Source organism: Arachis hypogaea, chromosome 14 (genome assembly GCF_003086295.3).
Source record: "Arachis hypogaea cultivar Tifrunner chromosome 14, arahy.Tifrunner.gnm2.J5K5, whole genome shotgun sequence".
Classification (NCBI taxonomy): Eukaryota; Viridiplantae; Streptophyta; class Magnoliopsida; order Fabales; family Fabaceae; genus Arachis; species Arachis hypogaea.
The window spans coordinates 111075518-111094841 of record NC_092049.1 but is presented as its reverse complement, the minus strand read 5'-3'; the positions used below and the strand labels follow the sequence as shown (position 1 = coordinate 111094841).

The window sequence follows — 19324 nt, the reverse complement described above, 5'->3', positions numbered from 1 at the left end:
CACCAACCTTTACTCACATTCCTGTGCCCTGACCAAATGGACTACATCCTAAGTGAAGTCCATGAGAGGTGTTGTGGTCACCATATCGGAGGAAGATCATTGGCAAGAAAGATCATCCGACCAGGGTATTACTGGCCCACAATGATGTCGGACGCCCAGGAGTTCGTCAAAAAATGAAAAAAATGCCAGGAAAACGCCAACTTCCACAAAACTCTACCTAAAGAACTCAGCCTAATGATGGCGCCCCGACCTTTTGCCCAATGGGGAGTCGACCTATTAGGGCCATTTCCACCTAGGCCTGGACAAGTAAAATACTTGATAGTAGCCATAGACTACTACACCAAATGGGTGGAAGCGGAACCACTAGCTAGCATATCTTCAGCAAATTGCCAAAATTTCATGTGGAGGCAAGTAGTCACCAGGTTCGGAATCCCAGAAATCGTCATATCGGATAATGGGACACAATTCACTGACAAGAAGTTCAAAGAATTCCTATCAGGACTACGAATCAAGCAAAAGTTCTCCTCAGTCGAGCACCCCTAAACCAACGGCCAGGTAAAGGCAGCCAACAAAGTCATCTTAAAAGGGCTAAAGAAGCGGCTTGAAGGAAAGAAGGGCTCATGGGCAGACGAGCTAGCCTCAGTCTTATGGTCTTATAGAACCTCCCCCCAATCATCTACCGGCAAAACACCCTTCCGACTCACATACGGGGTCGACGCAGTCATCCCAGTCGAAATCGGAGAGCCAAGTCCAAGGTTACTCCTCGAAGGGGGAAACGAGGCAGTCGAAAAAGATCTGATTGATGAAACAAGACAAATGGCACATCTAACAGAGACAGAAATCAAGCAAAGGATAGCCCTAAGGTACAATGGCAAAGTGCTGAAAAGAAGTCTCAAAGAAGGCGACTTAGTCTTAGGACGCAACGACATAGGGTTGCCAACCCCAGGAGAAGGCAAATTGGCCGCGAACTGGGAAGGCCCTTACAGGGTAAGAGAAGTCCTCAGCAAGGGCGCCTACAAGTTGGAGAGGTTGGATGGAAGCGAGGTACCGAGAACATGGAACATGGCAAACTTAAAGAGGTTCTACTCATAAGAAGAAGCAACCACACGATCTGACGACCTCGCTCCCTCCACTTTAATTTCCTTTGCATTCCCTTTTCACTCCCATTTCTTTCACTTAATTATGTATTACATCACTTCTTTGTTTTAAGTCCTATATATGCGCATACAATAACTTTGTCTTTTGCAAGATATACGCCAATGCGACAAAACGACAAACGACGACTTGTCGACCTGACGGAAACCCGGGATTGATCAGCCCAGGAACCAAAGGGACCCAAAAGTCAAAATACAACTTAAAAAGCAGCAAGCGACAAAAATGGTAAATACCATAAAAACGGTAAACCAAACATCAAAAGGCCACGACGGCCCGAATAAGCGAAAACGACAAAGTAATCAAAAGCCATGACGGCCCGAGCAAGCAAACAAAATCATAAACGGCTTAATCAAAGTAAAACGCCAAAGTATTCACTACAATCAAAGGCGCCTTAAACAGGCCCAAAAGCAAAAGCAAAAAATTACAAAAACAAGGCAAGGAATATAAAAAGCTGAAGAGGGGAGTCCATCTCAAGGCTTGAGGATGTCAACGATCTTCCCGTCCTCAACCGTCTTGAAAGCGCCCACCTGAGAAAGGTCGAGGTCGAGAACCAGCACAGCTACCTGAAGCTTAATCCCCTCCTCGGTTAGCTTCACAGCCTCCCGGGCCCCTTAGCAATCTCCTTATTTTTTCTTCTTCAGGGCGGTTACCTCCTGACGAGCAGCCGTTGCCGAGCTCTCCGCCAACTTCAGCTTCTCCTCCAAATCCTTAATCTTCTTCTCAGCAGCGGCAATTTCACCACGGGAAGCATTCAAATCTTTCATCAAGGCGAGGTCTCGCTCCACCAACCTATTAATTTCTATTCACACCCTGGTTCGAGCTATCCGATCTGGGATGATCAGCAATAAAGCGACCGACCTCTTCAGGTCAGGCTATCCGACCTCTTCTCAAAAGAAGTCAGTCAAAGTGACAGAAAAGCCCAGTAAAGGGCCCAAATAGAGGAACACGACCCAAATCCAAAGGCATTCCAAGCCTATAGAGATAAGGGCGGTTCCCTTGAAGATAAGCTAACCACAACTCAAAAGATAAAGATAAGATAAGATAACTAACTTATCTTATCTAGAAAGGTCACTCTACAACCACTATAAATTCACTGGAGCACCTAGGTATAACTCATACTCTGATTCTACAATAAACCTGCTTAATACCCATGCTAACTTAAGCATCGGAGTCTCTTGCAGGTACCCCCCACCCTCCGGTGACCAAGGATCAGAAGTGCAGCCAGTCCAACAAGTCGGACACAACAACTCCGGCCGCCACCAGCTAGCCGGACACGTCATCTCCGACCAAGTACAAAAGATCTCATCCGAGATCGACCTACAGTTTCAGGTAACCCTTGGAACATTGGCGCCGTTGCCGGGGAACCTGGAAGTCATCCCATCCCCATGGCGGACGACCATGACAACGACCACGATTCAGATCTGGAGGACAGAATGCCGCACAAAAACACAGATGCCACACCAAAAGATACTCCAGAATCTAACGGAGACAAAAACTCATCAAATCCAGGAGTAATAGAAGCACTTCAAAATCGTTTAAAGCAACTTGAAAAAGAAAGCCAGCATCAACAAGAAGTTGGCAAGGATCTACAAAGAGAGGTAAGGCGACGTCGAGAGCTAGAAGATAAAATCCTACAACTCAAAGCCGATCTCAAAGCAAAGGCTACCCGGACCACCCTTGAGGACAATTCACGCAAAGATCAAGATCCATTCACTAGGGACATCATGAAGACTAAAATTCCTAAGGACTTCAAACTCCCGGATATGACTCTGTATGATGGCACCACAGACCCCAACCAGCACCTCAGCAATTTCAGAAGTAGAATGTACCTCACTGACGCCTCGGACGCTGTTCGCTGCAAAGCTTTTCCAACGACCCTCACGAAGACAACAATTAGATGGTTCGACAGCTTACCTCCTAAGTCCATTTCAAGCTTTGACGACCTAGCCAAAAAAAATTCCTGGCCAGATTCTCCATCCAAAAACACAAGGCCAAGCACACCCCCAGTCTACTAGGAATCAGGCAAGGAGATCGGGAAAGTCTTCACAACTACATGGAGAGATTCAACAAAACATGCCTAGACATACAAAGCTTGCCAATAGAGGCCGCCATCATGGGCCTCATCAATGGCCTACGAGAGGGACCTTTTAGCCAATCTATATCGAAGAAATATCCCACATCTCTGGATGAGGTGCAGGAGCGAGCGGAAAAATATATCAACATAGAAGAAAACTCTCGGTTGGGAGAAACCTCAAAATCCGGATTCTCCCACCGAGACAAAGATAAAGAATCCAAAAAGAAGGAAGATCGACAAGGGGAAAAAATTAAAAAATATCATAATTACACCCTTCTTAGGGTATCCCTGGTAGATGTCTACAAAGAAGTCCGTCATACGGAAAAGATACCCCCAGCTCGACCACTCAAAGGCAAAAGAGGAGGAGAAAATCGGAACGAATACTGTCAATATCACCGAGTCATAGGGCATTCCACCAACGAATGCTTCGACTTAAAAAACATCATAGAAAAATTAGTGAGAGAAGGAAAACTAGATCGATTTCTGGCCACCCGAAATGATGATCAAAGAAAGAGAAGAAGGGATGAAGATGTCAGACGAATCGATCGATCACCTCGTACGCCAGAAAGACATGTCCATATGATACACGGAGGATTTGTAAGAGGAAGAATCTCCAAATCATCTCGCAAAAGATACCTCAAAGAAGTATATCATGTCGAAGGAAAGGAGGAAGCACCCGACATCCCTGCAATCACATTCACCAAAGAAGACGCATCCGGTATCATCTCAGGACACAACGACCCCATGGTCATCACCATCATACTGGAAAACGCCAATCTCCACCGCACATTAATAGACCAAGGGAGCTCCGCCGACATCTTATTCAAAACTGCCTTCGACAAGCTCGGCTTAGAAGAAAAGGAGCTTAGAGCATACCCTAACAGCCTGTTCGGACTGGGAGATACCCCAGTACAACCGCTGGGATACGTGTCACTACATATAACCTTCGGAAAAGGGAACCAATCCAGAACACTCAAGATAGACTACGTCGTGGTCGACGTAAGTTCAGCCTACAATGCCCTAATAGGTCGGACAACACTAAATCAACTCGGCGCAATAGTCTCAACTCCACATCTATGCATAAAATTCCCAACTACAGAAGGGATAGCTACGATAAAAGCAGATCAAAAAATGGCACGCCGCTGTTATAACGAAAGTCTAAACCTCAGAGGCAGAAGAGAAGAGTTCCATACAATTGAGCTTAGTGGAGTTCAGAAACGAGAAGAACTCCGTCCATAGCCCGAAGGAGAAATAGAGAAAGTTCATATCGGAGCTGTTGTGTCCGACTTGGTGGGCTTGCTGCGCTGCTGATCCTTGGCCACCAGAGGGTGGAGGGTACCTGCAAGAGACTCCGATGCTTAAGTTAGCACGGGTATAAAGCAGGTTTTATGTAGAATCAGAGTATGAGTTATACCTGGGTGCTCCAGTGTATTTATAGTAGTGTGGGCTGATCTTTCTGATAAGATAAGTTAGTTATCTTATCTTATCTTATCCTGTTTTGGATGAAGTCAGCTTATCTTCAAGGAAACTGCCTTTATCTCTATAGGCTGGGATTGCCTTTCGATTTGGGTCGTGTTCCTCTATTTGGGCCCTTTATTGGGCTTTCCTGTCGATTTGGCCGAGCTCTTTTAGAAGAGGTCGGGTAGTCTGACCTGAAGAGGTCGGTCGCTGTGTCGCCGATCATCCCGGGTCGGATAGCTCGACCCAGGGTATGAACAGTGCCCCTGCTTGAGCTCGGTCTTCTTTTGAGGTTGAGTTCTTTGACTTCAGTCTAGTGAGGCCGAACTCAAGCATTTTGTCGATTCCTTTGAAACAGCTTTTGAATGTAGAACGTTTCCTCTAAAAGCGCGCGCTTTTATATCGGTGCTTTGGGAACGTGCAAGGGTTTAATGCTTTCATTAATTTTGTCATTAATTGCCCCGTTTCCCTTTGGCTCTTTCATTTTGATTTTGAAAACCCCTAAAACGGTTTTTCTCCTTCGCCCTTTTCGTAACTTCTTTCTCTGCTCTCTTCGCTCTCTGTTTTTCATTTTGTTCTTCTGCTTCCTTGCGTTGCGGCGTTTCTTGGTGATTTTCTTGGGCAGCTTTTATTTCTGCGCTTCCGTCTTTCTCCTCGAAGTTTCTCATCGTCTCCAGGTTAGTCCCGTTTCATATATTCTCCTTGTTTTGCTTTGATTTTGACCCTTTCTTTAGAGAAAGTTTGGATCTTTTGTTTTGTTATGCCCTGTTGTTCTGGGATTTTCTTCATTTTCTGCATGGTCCTTTTTTGCCTTTACTTAATGCTTTTAGGGTTTTGCATGTTGTTTCCGTTCTGAGGCCGTTTACCCAGAAAAAACCCGTATCTATTTCCTGCTTTATTTGACGGTTACCTTGCCTGATTCTAAAAAAGTTCGCACCTTTGATGGTTTCTTCCTGGCGTACTTGATTTTGGGAATGCTTTTGCTAATAGATTGTGATGACTTTTTCTTTTGACACTACTTGCTGTTTAAAGTCCTTTTCTTTTTTGAAAAATGCTGGGGTGGGAGCTGTAGATTTTCCTGGAAACCTTGCTTTATTACTGCCTCCAAAGGATGCCCCAAGATTTTGGTTTGAGTCTTGGAGTTTTCCTTTTTCTGTGTGTTCGCCTGTATCGTATTGAGTTGTTTTCTCCCTTGTCCGAGATGTTTTTAGTAATCCCATCTTTTTTTCTTACTTGTAGGATTAGTTGGCCTCATGTCTTCTCGCAATAACATTGTAGAGATGTCTTCCAAAGTTCCCGAGGGGATGTCCGATTGGCTGGACTCCCTTGTTTTGTTGTGTGTTTCTATTGTGGATGCTGAATTTTGCACAGAGCTGAGGAAGCACCATAGGATTTGTGGTAACAGTGCCCACGAGGGTGATTATGAGCTTGTTGCTCCTGATTCCGATGAGAGAGTTTGTTTTCCGACTTCTGTCGAGGGGGAGCGTCCCTCCTTCTATGCTTATGAATACTTCTTCAGCCAGTTAAACGTTACTTTCCCTTTTACTCTTTTGAAACTGACTTGTTGTGGTCCTGTAACATTGCTCCATCCCAGCTTCATCCGAACTCCTGGGGTTTTATCAAGATATTTCAACTTCTTTGCCAGGAGTTGGACATAACACCTTCTGAAACTCTTTTCCTTTATCTTTTTGTCTCGGCCAAACCTGGAGGTTCCTCCAGAAAGAAAGCTTCCTGGGTTTCTTTCAGGTCGGCCCAGGGACATAAAGTTTTTGCCATGTATGACGAGTCGTTTAAAGATTTTAAGAACTATTTCTTCCGAGTTCGTGCCATTGAGGGGGTTCGCCCCTTTTTTCTTGATGAAAATGATGAGCCTGCTTTTCCTCTGGAGTGGCAAAAGAATGTAAGAGTGCCACGTTACACATGGGAAATACTTAGTGAGATTGAGCGGGCCTTTGTAGTTATTCTCGAAGATTTGTGGGGGAAGCCTCCCCATCTGGACACGAAGAGATTTTTGAGTGATCCATCTTTGGTTCGGGCTACTTTGGGTACTGTCTGATTTGTTTTTATACTTGCTCTCGAGCTTTGTTTCTCCTGTGTTGTAACTTGTCTTTGTTTTTTATGTTTTTCAGAGATGTCGAAGAATAATGATTCTATGAGAGCCTATAAGAAGGCGAAGAAGGCGACCGCTGCTTTAAACATCTCGGCCAAGGCGGCCGGAGAGGGATCTTCTCAGCCTCAAGTTAAACCTCCTATACCGAGTTCTCCCGGGCCGAGGAGAGCAATTCCTACTCCCCGGGTCCGTCTGGTCGATCCTCCACAATCTTCTGTTGCAGCTTCCGGTGCCCCTCCTAGTAAAAAGCAAAGAACAACTGAGCCTTTCAACTTTGATGCTCCTGACTTTGATGCGGTTGAGTTTGTAGATCAACAAATCGGCCCTTATGGTGTTCTTCCTATGGACGACGTGTCACTTCTTCATCATTTTGATTATATCACCCGGAGTGGTATTAAGTTGGCACACATGGGGGCGGCCCTATATCGAACTGCTCAAAGTCTTCCTCTCCATGCTACTAAAGCTTTTATGGAGGAGGCCAAACAGGAGTTTGATCGGATGAAGGACTTGAAGGAGGAGCTTGAAGTAAGGGTGGCCAAGTTGGAGAAAGACTTGGAGAATGAAAAGGCTAGTTCTACTTCTCTGGATGGTTCTCTGAGACTGGCCGAGGACACGGCTATGTGGCATAAGGACAGTTATTTGATGTCTTACCGGGAGGTGTTGCGTCTGAGAGAGGAGTTGGAGAATGCCCGGGCTAATTATTCCGAACTCCAAGGTCATCTTGTTGGCAGTGTAACTGCTGCCTATGAGAACTTGAGGGAACAAGTTCGGATTATTGCTCCCGAGGCCGACCTGACCCTCTTTATCTTGGAGAACATTGTCAGAGATGGCAAGGTTGTCCCTGATGACGAGGAAGAGGATGATGTCGATCCTCCCCCTGTAGCCTCTACCAAGGTGTCGACCTCTGCTGTCTCTGCCGAGGTTGGTCCTCCCGCTTCTGACCCCGACTGCCAGATCTTGAACCGGGATGACGGTACTGTAGATGCCGTTCCTCTCCAGACTCGGCCTCCGTCTCCTCAGCCTGATGCTGCTAAAAAATCTTCTGACCCTTAGTTTTAACTTTATTCTGGATATGTAGTTGGCCCGGCTTGTGGGCTTTTTTAAACTCTTTATGTTTTGTTAATTGCTGACACTTTCCCGTTGCTTGCCTAGCAACTTTTGTTTTTTATGAAAAACAAATGGTAGCATGCTTTAGCTTTTTTGAGATAGGTTTTGGTGGCCTCCGAGGCTTTTATAACCTTGTGGATGATATCGCGTTTTTTGTGCTTGACTTGGTATCTCTTTTTGGATTGCTTTGTACTTTGTATCTTGAATCCTTTGTGGTTGTGACTAGGTAGGTCTAACTTGATTTTTGGTTCGTTCTCGCTCCGGCTTGTATTTCTGATGATTTGTAACTGATTTCTTCAAGTTAGTCCGCCGAGTTGTTTTCGCAGTCCTTTTCTAAGTTATTTTTGTAATCCCTTTCCTGGATCTTTGTCGGATATCTTCCCGGGATTACTTTCATAACTTTCCAGTTATAGGAGTCCGACCTGGTTATGTCGGTCTCCTTTAAGTTATTTGTAGTCCTCTTTCTTGGATCTTTGTCAGATCTCTTTCAGGGACTACTTTGATAACTTTTAAGTAGTAGGAGTCCGACTTGGTTATATCGGTCTTCTTTAAGTTATTTGTAGTCCTCTTTCTTGGATCTTTGTCAGATCTCTTTCAGGGACTACTTTGATAACTTTTAAGTAGTAGGAGTCCGACTTGGTTATATCGGTCTCCTTTAAGTTATTTGTAGTCCTCTTTCTTGGATCTTTGTCAGATCTCTTTCAGGGACTACTTTGATAACTTTTAAGTAGTAGGAGTCCGACTTGGTTATATCGGTCTCCTTTAAGTTATTTGTAGTCCTCTTTCTTGGATCTTTGTCAGATCTCTTTCAGGGACTACTTTGATAACTTTTAAGTAGTAGGAGTCCGACTTGGTTATATCGGTCTCCTTTAAGTTATTTGTAGTCCTCTTTCTTGGATCTTTGTCAGATCTCTTTCAGGGACTACTTTGATAACTTTTAAGTAGTAGGAGTCCGACTTGGTTATATCGGTCTCCTTTAAGTTATTTGTAGTCCTCTTTCTTGGATCTTTGTCAGATCTCTTTCAGGGTTTACTTATAACTTGGGTTGACTTGGTCCGACTTCTCAACGTCGGCCAGTCTTTAAGTTATTATTTTAGCAATCCGTAAGACCTCGTCAGGTTCTTTTTTGGATCACTTTCGATAACTTCTTACATTATTCTGTGTTCATCTTTGCCGATTTGTAGAAAGTGGTTGTCATCTCTAGATCGTCCTTTGGGTGAATCGCGTTTTCACCTTTATCGGACAGTTGTCTTTATCGTGATCGTGCAGTGAAATTGTTTTTCACTTTCTGCCGATCTGTTGCTTTATAATCGGACGATGAATGCTTCAGATTAATGTGTCTTGAAATCTTTGTAGAATATCTTCTGAGGTTGCAGGCGTGCCATGACCTGGGAAGCTCTCGTCTATCGAGTTCAGACAGCCTGTAGTAGCCCTTTCCAAGTACTTCTACAATTCGGTAGGGTCCTTTCCAGTTTGCTGCCAGCTTTCCCTCTCCTGGTCGAGTTGTTCCGATATCATTTCGGATTAGGATGAGATCATTTTCTGTGAAATTTCTCGGCACTACCCTTTGATTATATCTGGAAGCCATTCGGCGTTTTAGAGCTTCTTCCCTGATCCGAGCTCTTTCTTGGATTTCAGGTAACAAGTCGAGCTCTTCTCTCTGAAGTTGGAAGTTTGCTTTCTCATTGTAGTGAACTACTCTGGGCGAGCCTTCCTCAATCTCTATTGGAATCATCGCCTCTGTTCCGTATGCTAATCGGAAGGGGGATTCCTTTGTGGTGGAATGTGGCGTTGTTCGATATGCCCACAGGACCTGTGGGAGCTCTTCTGCCTAGGCTCCCTTTGCATCTTGTAATCTCCGTTTTAATCCAGCCAATATGACTTTGTTAGCAGCTTCGGCCTGCCCATTGGCTTGTGGATGTTCGACGGAGGTGTACTGGTGCTTTATATTCAAGTCGGCTACTAGTTTTCTGAAGCCTGCATCTGTGAATTGGGTGCCATTGTCTGTGGTTATTGAATATGGGACCCTGAACCTTGTGACAATGTTTTGATATAAGAATTTCCGGCTTCTTTGAGCGGTGGCATTGGCTAGGGGCTCTGCCTCGATCCACTTTATAAAGTAATCTACTCCCACTATGAGAAATTTAACTTGTCCTGATCCCTGTGGGAAAGGGCCAAGAAGATCGAGTCCCCATTTTGCAAACGGCCAAGGCGAAGTCACGCTGATGAGCTCTTCCGGCGGGGCGATGTGAAAGTTGGCATGTTTTTGACATGGTTGACATGTCTTTACAAATTCTGTGGCTTCTTTCTGTAGAGTTGGCCAATAAAATCCTGCCCGGAGTACTTTTTTGGCGAAGGCTCGTGCTCCGAGATGATTGCCACAAATGCCGCCGTGTATTTCTTCTAGCACTTCCCTTGTGTTGGAGGTCGGCACGCATTTTAGTAAAGGTATTGAGATTCCTCTTTTGTACAGAATGTTGTTTATGATGGTGTAGTACTGTGCCTCCCTTTTTAGCTTCTTTGCCTCCTTTTCTTCTGCGGGGAGTGTTCCTTCTTTGAGGTAGTTGATTATGGGGGTCATCCATCCTTGGTCCTGACTTATTATGGCCAGGACTTTTTTCTCTTCCGAGATTGACGGGTTTTGCAACATTTCCTGGATGAGGCTTTTATTGTTGCCCCCTGGTTTGGTGCTGGCTAGTTTTGAGAGTGCATCAGCTCAGGCATTTTGTTCACGGGGTATGTGGCAGATCTTATATTCTCCGATTTGTCTGAGTAGTTCCTTGGTTTTATCCAAATATTTTTTCATGGTGGGGTCTTTGGCTTGGTAGCTCCTTGTTATTTGTGATGTGACCACTTGTGAATCGCTGTAAATGTTGAGTTTTTGAGCTCCGACCTCTTTAGCCAGCTTCAAACCAGCTAATAATGCTTCATATTCCGCTTGGTTATTGGAGGCCGGGAACCCGAACTTGAGGGAGAGCTCAACTTGGGTTCCTTGGTTGCTTTCTATTATCACGCCTGCGCCGCTTCCAGTTTTATTTGAGGAACCGTCCACGTAGAGATTCCATTCTGTGGGAGTTTCCAGGGTATCTGTGAATTCTACAATAAAGTCGGCCAGATACTGTGATTTGATGGCCGTCCGAGCTTCATATTGGAGGTCAAATTCTGACAACTCGACTGCCCATTATAGAATTCTGCCTGCTAAATCTGTTTTCTGTAATATTCCTTTTATGGACTGGTTAGTTCTAACCTTAATGGTGTGAGCCTGGAAGTACGGGCGGAGTCGTCGAGATGTTAGGATGCAAATTTTTCTATTTTCTGGTAGTTCAGCTCGGATCCCTGTAGTGCTTTACTAATGAAGTAGACGGGTTGTTGCCCATTTTCATCTTCTCTGACTAGTGCTGAGGCTATCGCTCGGCTTCCTACTGCGAGATATAATATGAGTGGTTCTCCTTCTCGTGGTCGAGATAGGATAGGTGGCCGTCCTAAGAACTCCTTGAAGTCTCGGAAAGCTTGCTCACATTCTGTCGTCCATTCGAACTGTTTTCCCTTTCTTAAAGTAGCATAGAAGGGGAGAGATCTTATCGCAGCTCCTGCCAAGAATCGGGATAGGGCGGCCAGTCTCCCGTTGAGTTGTTGTACTTCTTTGACACAGGTTGGGCTCTTCATGTTGAGTATAGCTTGACATTTGTCTGGATTTGCTTCAATTCCCCTTTGTGTGAGCATGAAGCCCAAGAATTTGCCTGCTTCAACTGCGAAGGTGCATTTTGCGGGGTTGAGTCGCATGTTATGCTTCCTTATAGTGTCAAACACTTGAGCCAGGTCGGACAATAATGTATCTTCGCTTTGTGTCTTTATCAACATGTCGTCTACATAGACTTCTATGATTTTTCCGATGTGATCTGAGAAGACTTTATTCATTAGCCTTTGGTAAGTAGCTCCCGCGTTCTTGAGACCGAAAGGCATCACGATGTAGCAGTAGTTCGCCTTTGGTGTTAAGAACGAGGTCTTTTCTTGATCTGGTGGATACATGGGGATTTGGTTGTATCCCAAATAGGCGTCCATAAACGAGAGGTATCTATATCCGGAGGAAGCATCTACCAGAGCGTCAATACTTGGGAGTGGGTATGGATCTTTTGGGCAGGCTTTGTTGAGATCGGTGTAATCGGTACACATGCGCCACTTCCCGTTTGATTTTTTCACCAAGACGACGTTGGCTAGCCATAGTGGGTACTTGACTTCTCTTATGAATCCTGCCTCCAGTAACGTTTGTACTTGTTCTTCCACAGCTTGGGATCGTTCTGGTCCGAGTTTTCTTCGCTTCTGCTGCACCGGCCGCGATCCTGGATGGACCGCCAACATGTGGCACATTAGCTTAGGGTCTATGGCTGGCATGTCTGCGGCTTTCCATGCGAAGAGGTCGACATTATCTTGTAAGAATTGTATCAATAATTCTTTTGAGTCCCCTCTTAGGACCGTGCCGATATTAGTCATTTTGTCCGAGGTGTCTCCAATCTGGACCTTCTCTACCTCACCTTCTGGGCGCGGACGGAGTTCTTCTCGATGCTGAGCTCCGTTAAGCTCAATGGTATGAAACTCTTCTCCTCTGCCTTTGAAGTTTAAGTTCTCGTTATAGCAGCGACGTGCCATCTTTTGATCTGCTTTTATCGTGGCTATCCCCTCTGTAGTTGGGAATTTCATGCATAGATGCGGGGTTGAGACTATTGCGCCAAGTTGATTGAGTGTTGTCCGACCTATGAGAGCATTGTAGGCCGAACTTACGTCGACCACAATGTAGTCTATTTTGAGGGTCCTAGATTGGTTCCCTTTTCCAAAAGTAGTGTGTAGTGATACGTATCCCAGCGGTTGTATCGGAGTGTCTCCTAGTCCAAACAGATTGTTCGGGTATGCTCTAAGTTCCTTTTCGTCTAAGCCGAGCTTGTCGAAGGCTATTTTGAATAAGATGTCGGCAGAACTCCCTTGGTCTACTAGTGTGCGGTGTAAATTGGCATTTGCTAGTATAATAGTGATGACCATGGGATCGTCGTGTCCCGAGATGATGCCGGATGCGTCCTCTTTAGTAAATGTTATCGCCGGGATGTCGGGTGCTTCCTCCTTTCCCTCAACATGATATACTTCTTTGAGATATCTCTTTCGGGATGATTTGGAGATCCCACCTCCTGTGAATCCGCCATGTATCATATGGACGTGTCTTTCTGGTGTCCGAGGTGACCGTTCAGCTCGTCCATCATCTTCGTCTCTCCGTCTTTTTCTTTGGTCGTCATCCCGGGTGGCCAGAAATCGATCTAATTTTCCTTCTCTTACCAATTTTTCTATGATATTTTTCAAGTCGAAGCACTCGTTGGTAGAGTGCCCTCAAATTCGATGGTATTCACAATATTCCTTCCGGTTTCCTCCTCCCTTTTTGCCTTTGAGTGGCCGCGCTGGGGGATTTTTTCTGTATGGCAGACTTCTTTGTACACGTCGACTAGGGATGCTTTGAGAGGAGTGTAGTTGTGGTATTTTTTGATTTTTTCACCCTGTCGATCTTCTTTCCTTTTGGAGTCCTTGTCTTTGTCTCGGTAGGAGGCCCCAGATTTTGAGATTTCTCCCAGCCGAGCATTCTCTTCCATATTGATATATTTTTCTGCTCGCTCCTGGACTTCGTCTAAGGAGGTAGGATACTTTTTAGATATAGATTGGCTAAAAGGTCCCTCTCGTAAGCCATTGATAAGCCCCATGATGGCGGCCTCTGTTGGTAAACTTTGTATGTCCATGCATGTTTTGTTGAATCTTTCCATGTAGTTGCGGAGGCTCTCCCGATCTCCTTGCTTGATCCCTAGTAAGCTGGGTGCGTGCTTGGCCTTATCTTTCTGGATGGAAAATCTGGCCAGGAACTTTTTGGCCAGGTCGTCGAAGTTTGAGATGGACTTCGGAGGTAAGTTGTCGAACCATCTGATCGCCGTTTTCGTGAGAGTTGTTGGAAAAGCTTTGCAGCGAACGGCATTTGAGGCATCAGTAAGGTACATTCTGCTTCTAAAATTGCTGAGATGATGGTTGGGATCTGTAGTGCCATCATACAAAACCATATCCGGGAGCTTGAAATCTTTTGGGATTTTGGTCTTCATGATTTCCCTGGTGAATGGATCCTGTTCTTTGTGTGAATTTTCCTCAGGAGTGGTCCGAGGAGCTTTTGATTTAAGGTCGGCCTCTAATTGCTGTAGTTTTTCTTCTAGTTCTCGACGTCGCCGTACCTCTCTTTGTAGATCCTTTCCGATCTCCCGTTGTTGCTGGGTTTCTTTCTCAAGTTGCTTTAAGCGATCTTGAAGTGTTTCCATGGCTTCTAGATTTGGTGAGTTTTTGTCCCCGTTGGATTCCGGAGTGTCCTTTGACGTAGCGTCCGCGTTCTTGTGTGGTGTTCTGTTCTCCAGATCCGAGTCGTGGTCGTTGTCATGGCCGTCCGCCATGGTTTTGGGATGACTTTCAGATTCCCCGGCAACGGCGCCAATGTTCCGAGGGTTACCTGAAACTGGAGGTCGATCTCAGATGAGATCCTTGGTACTGGTCGGGGATAACGTGTCCGGCCAGTTGGTGGCGGCCGGAGCTGTTGTGTCCGACTTGGTGGGCTTGCTGCGCTGCTGATCCTTGGCCACCAGAGGGTGGGGGGTACCTGCAAGAGACTCCGATGCTTAAGTTAGCACGGGTATAAAGCAGGTTTTATGTAGAATCAGAGTATGAGTTATACCTGGGTGCTCCAGTGTATTTATAGTAGTGTGGGCTGATCTTTCTGATAAGATAAGTTAGTTATCTTATCTTATCTTATCCTGTTTTGGATGAAGTCAGCTTATCTTCAAGGGAACCGCCTTTATCTCTATAGGCTGGGATTGCCTTTGGATTTGGGTCGTGTTCCTCTATTTGGGCCCTTTATTGGGCTTTCCTGTCGATTTGGCCGAGCTCTTTTAGAAGAGGTCGGGTAGTCTGACCTGAAGAGGTCGGTCGCTGTGTCGCCGATCATCCCGGGTCGGATAGCTCGACCCAGGGTATGAACACCACTCGTATTGTACCTTGCGGTAGGAAGTCAGGCAGTAGCCTCAGCACTAGTTCGAGAGGACGACAAAGGGCAACAACCTGTATACTTCATTAGTAAAGCGCTGCAGGGATCCGAGCTGAACTACCACAAAATAGAAAAGTTTGCCTATACTCTCATACTGACATCTCGACGACTTCACCCGTACTTCCAGGCTCACACTATTAAGGTTCGGACCAACCAGCCCATAAAAGGGATACTGCAGAAAACAGATCTAGCAGGCAAAATTTTACAATGGGCAGTCGAGTTATCCGAGTTCGACTTCCAATATGAAGCTCGGACAGCCATCAAATCACAATACTTGGCCGATTTCATTGCAGAATTCACAGATACCCTGGAAACCCCCACAGAATGGAATCTCTACGTGGATGGGTCTTCGAATAAGACTGAAAGCGGCGCAGGTGTGATAATAGAAAGCAACCAAGGAACCCAAGTTGAGCTTTCCCTCAAATTTGGGTTCCCGGCCTCAAACAACCAGGCGGAATATGAAGCGTTACTAGCTGGTTTGAAGCTGGCTAAGGAGGTTGGAGCTCAAAAACTCAACATCTTCAGCGATTCACAAGTAGTCACCTCACAAATAACAGGGAGCTACCAAGCCAAAGATCCCACCATAAAAAAGTATTTGGATAAAACCAAGGAACAGCTCGGACAACTCGGGGAATATAAGATTTGCCACATACCTTGCGAACAAAATGCCCGAGCTGATGCACTCTCAAAACTAGCCAGCACCAAACCAGGGGACAACAATAGAAGCCTTATCCAGGAAATGCTGCAGAACCCGTCAATCTCGGAAAAGGAAAAAGTCCTAGCCATAACAAGTCAGGATCAAGGATGGATGACCCCCATAATTAATTACCTCAAAACAGAAACACTCCCCACAAATGAGAAGGAGGCAAAGAGGTTAAAACGGGAGGCTCAGTACTACACTATCATAAACAACACCCTATATAAAAGAGGGATTTCAATACCGCTATTAAAATATGTGCCGACCTCCAACACAAGGGAAGTTTTAGAGGAAGTACACAGTGGCATTTGTGGTAATTATCTCGGAGCACAAGCTATCACCAAAAAAGTACTCCGGGCGGGATTTTATTGGCCAACTCTACAAAAGGAAGCTACAGAGTTTGTAAGGACATGCCCACCATGCCAGAAACATGCCAACTTTCACATCGCCCCGCCAGAAGAGCTCATCAGTGTAACCTCGCCTTGGCCATTTGCAAAATAGGGGACTCGATCTTCTCGGACCCTTTCCCCAGGGGTCGGGACAAGTTAAATTCCTCATAGTCAGGGTAGACTACTTCACAAAGTGGATCGAGGCAGAGCCCCTAGCCAACGCCACTGCTCAAAGGAGCCAGAAATTCCTATATAGGAATATTGTCACAAGGTTTGGGGTTCCATACTCCATCACTGCAGACAATGGCACCCAATTCACAGATGCGGGCTTCAGAAAGTTAGTAGCCGACTTAAACATAAAATACCAGTTCACCTCCGTTGAACATCCCCAAGCCAATGGACAAGCCGAAGCGGCCAACAAAGTCATATTGGCTGGGTTGAAACGGAGACTGCAAGATGCAAAGGGAGCCTGGGCCGAAGAACTTCCACAAGTCCTATGGGCATATCGAACAACGCCACATTCCACCACAAACGAATCACCATTTCGACTAGCATACGGAGTGGAGGCAATGATCCCAGTAGAGGTCGAGGAAAGGTCGCCTAGAGTGGTTCATTACAATGAGGAAGCCAACTCCCAACTTCAAAGGGAAGAGCTCAACCTACTTCCTGAAACCCAAGAAAAAGCTCGGATCAGGGAAGAAGCACTAAAACGTCGAATGGCTTCCAGATATAATCAAAAGGTAGTACCGAGAGGTTTCGCTGAGAATGATCTCATCCTAATCCGAAATGATATTGGAACAACTCGACCCGGAGAAGGAAAGCTGGTAGCAAACTGGAAAGGACCCTACCGAGTCATAGAAGTACTTGGGAAGGGCTACTAGGCTGTGTTTGTTTTTAGAGACAGGACAGAACATGACACTGAAACGGAGACAATAGGACGGAGACACTAAAAATTATCTTTTGTGTATTGTGTTTGGATACGATGGACAAGACACTAATGTAATGTCTAGTATTATGTTTGGATACACATGGACAAGACTAAAATATTATATGAAATGACTAAAATAGCCCTGTGATTCCAAATTTTCTACATCAATACAAATTAATTTAATAAAAAATGAGAGTACGTAGGAGTACAGACGGAACTTGAAAAAAATATTTGAAGAGGCAAAAAATTTTAATAAAAAAATATATTAGTATTTATATTAAAATAAAATTTATAAATATAATTATTTTATTTTAAAATTTATTATTAATATGTAGGAATACATATGGTTAAGATTAACAAAAAAAAATAAATTTGAGTTTGATTAATAAAAAATTTTGTTTAAGTTAATAAGCCAAATTAATTTTAAAAAAAATCCATTTTACATGAAAAACAATTAGTTTTTGCATATAAAAATCTATTTTTATTTAAAAAAATTATTTTTTTTATCTAAAAACTGATTTTTCTTTATAAAAAACTGATTTTTCTTTAAATTATATAAAATCAATTACAATTTATAAATTATTTTTTAGCATTTTAAAAGATCAATTTTACTTTTGCTAATATTTATCTTTTAAAAGTTTTAAGATTAATTATTTTTGTTATTATTTTTATTACAAATCAAATAATATAATATAAGGTTAAAATGGTATTGAAGTAAAACGATAAAAAGAAAAGAATTATCTACCCCCAATAAAAAATTCTACAGAAAGGAGAGAGTACCTAGAAAAGAAAGAGATAGAGGAAGAACAGGAAGAAAAAAGTATCTCTGAACAACGCAATAGGAAAAATAAAAAGGGGTAATAGTGGAAAAAAGGAAAACAAAATTTATAAAATTGTCCGTGTCCATTCTTCCAAATCCCGTGTTCATCATTGTCCTTCATGAAAGAGTGGACACAAAAGTATAAAAAACTGTCTCGGAGACAATATGTCCACTGTCCATGTCTCTGCTTCCAAACACTTTTTAAACAAGTGTTGTCCATGTCTCCGTGTCCTGCCCCCGAAAACAAACGCTACCCTATAGACTGTCCGAACTCGAGGGACAATAGTTTCCCAGATCATGGCACGCCTGCAACCTAAGAAGGTACTATAGCTAGAAAAAGTAAAAGATCTCATCATAGGATGCACTCTTTTTCCTGAAAAGGTTTTTTAATGAGGCACCAAGTTGAGATTCAGAAATTATCCGACTTAAAGGGATAAAAAATTCCCACATGTATATATTTGCATTTTCTTTTAAATAAAGCATATTTTAGATATTCTACAAATTCTCAAGACGCATTAATCTGAAGCATTCATCGTCCGATTATAAAGCAACAGATTGGTAGAAAAGTGAAAAACAGATTCACTGCACGATCACGATAAAGACTAATAGAGATGAAAACGTGATTCATCTAAAGGTCGACCAAACAAAGATAGAAACCACCTTCTACGAATCGGCAAAGATGAACACAGAATAATGCAAGAAGTTATCGAAAGTGATCCAGAAAAAGAACCTGACGAGGTCTTATGGATTGCTAAATAATAACTTAAAGACTGGCCGACGTTAAAAAGTCGGACCAAGTCAACCCAAGTTATCAGCAAATCCCTGGAAAGAGGTCTGGCCAACCCTATAAAAGAGGAATTGCTATAACTTAGAAGAGATCGACATGACGAAGTCGGTCTCCTACGAAAAACAAGTTATAAAAGTAATCCCTGAAAGAGACCTGACAAAGGTTCAAGAAAGAGGATTACAAAATAACTTAGAAGAGATCGACATAAAGAAGTCGGTCTCCTACAACGGACAAGTTATAAAAGTAATCCCTGAAAGAGACCTGACAAAGGTCCAAGAAAGAGGATTACAAAAATAACTTAAAAGAGATTGACATAAAGAAGTCGGTCTCCTACAAATGAACAAGTTATAAAAGTAATTCCTGAAAGAGACCTGACAAAGGTCCAAGAAAGAGGATTACAAAAATAACTTAGAAGAGATCGACATAAAGAAGTTGGTCTCCTACAAACAAACAAGTTATAAAAGTAATCCCTGAAAGAGACCTGACAAAGGTCCAAGAAAGAGGATTACAAAATAACTTATAAGAAATCGACATAAAGAAGTCGGTCTCCTGCAACAAACAAGTTATAAAAGTAGTCCCTGAAAGAGACCTGACAAAGGTCCAAAAAAGAGGACTACAAAAATAACTGGAAAGAGGACCAACGTAAAGAAATCGGTTATGGATGGCCAGAAATAAATACAAGTAAGAG

At 43.8% G+C, this 19324-nt stretch overlaps 1 protein-coding gene across 1 annotated transcript; it reads left to right on the top strand.

Annotated features, from left to right (window-relative positions):
- The first annotated feature begins 237 nt into the window (after nt 1-237).
- On the top strand, nt 238-7850 carry LOC112742914 (uncharacterized). Its single transcript, XM_025792157.1, has 3 exons — nt 238-518; nt 660-1079; nt 7529-7850. The coding sequence occupies exons 1-3, from the start codon at nt 238-240 to the stop codon at nt 7848-7850; spliced, it is 1023 nt and encodes a 340-aa protein (XP_025647942.1).
- Nucleotides 7851-19324: the final 11474 nt, after the last annotated feature.

Bases quoted from the DNA above. Each gene is read 5' to 3' on its own strand.
- LOC112742914 (XM_025792157.1), top strand. From the start codon at position 238: ATGGCGCCCCGACCTTTTGCCCAATGGGGAGTCGACCTATTAGGGCCA. The intron at 519-659 runs GTTCTCCTCAGT...ATGGTCTTATAG, and splicing joins GGACTACGAATCAAGCAAAA to AACCTCCCCCCAATCATCTA. The intron at 1,080-7,528 runs GTTCTACTCATA...TCTTGTTGGCAG, and splicing joins AACATGGCAAACTTAAAGAG to TGTAACTGCTGCCTATGAGA.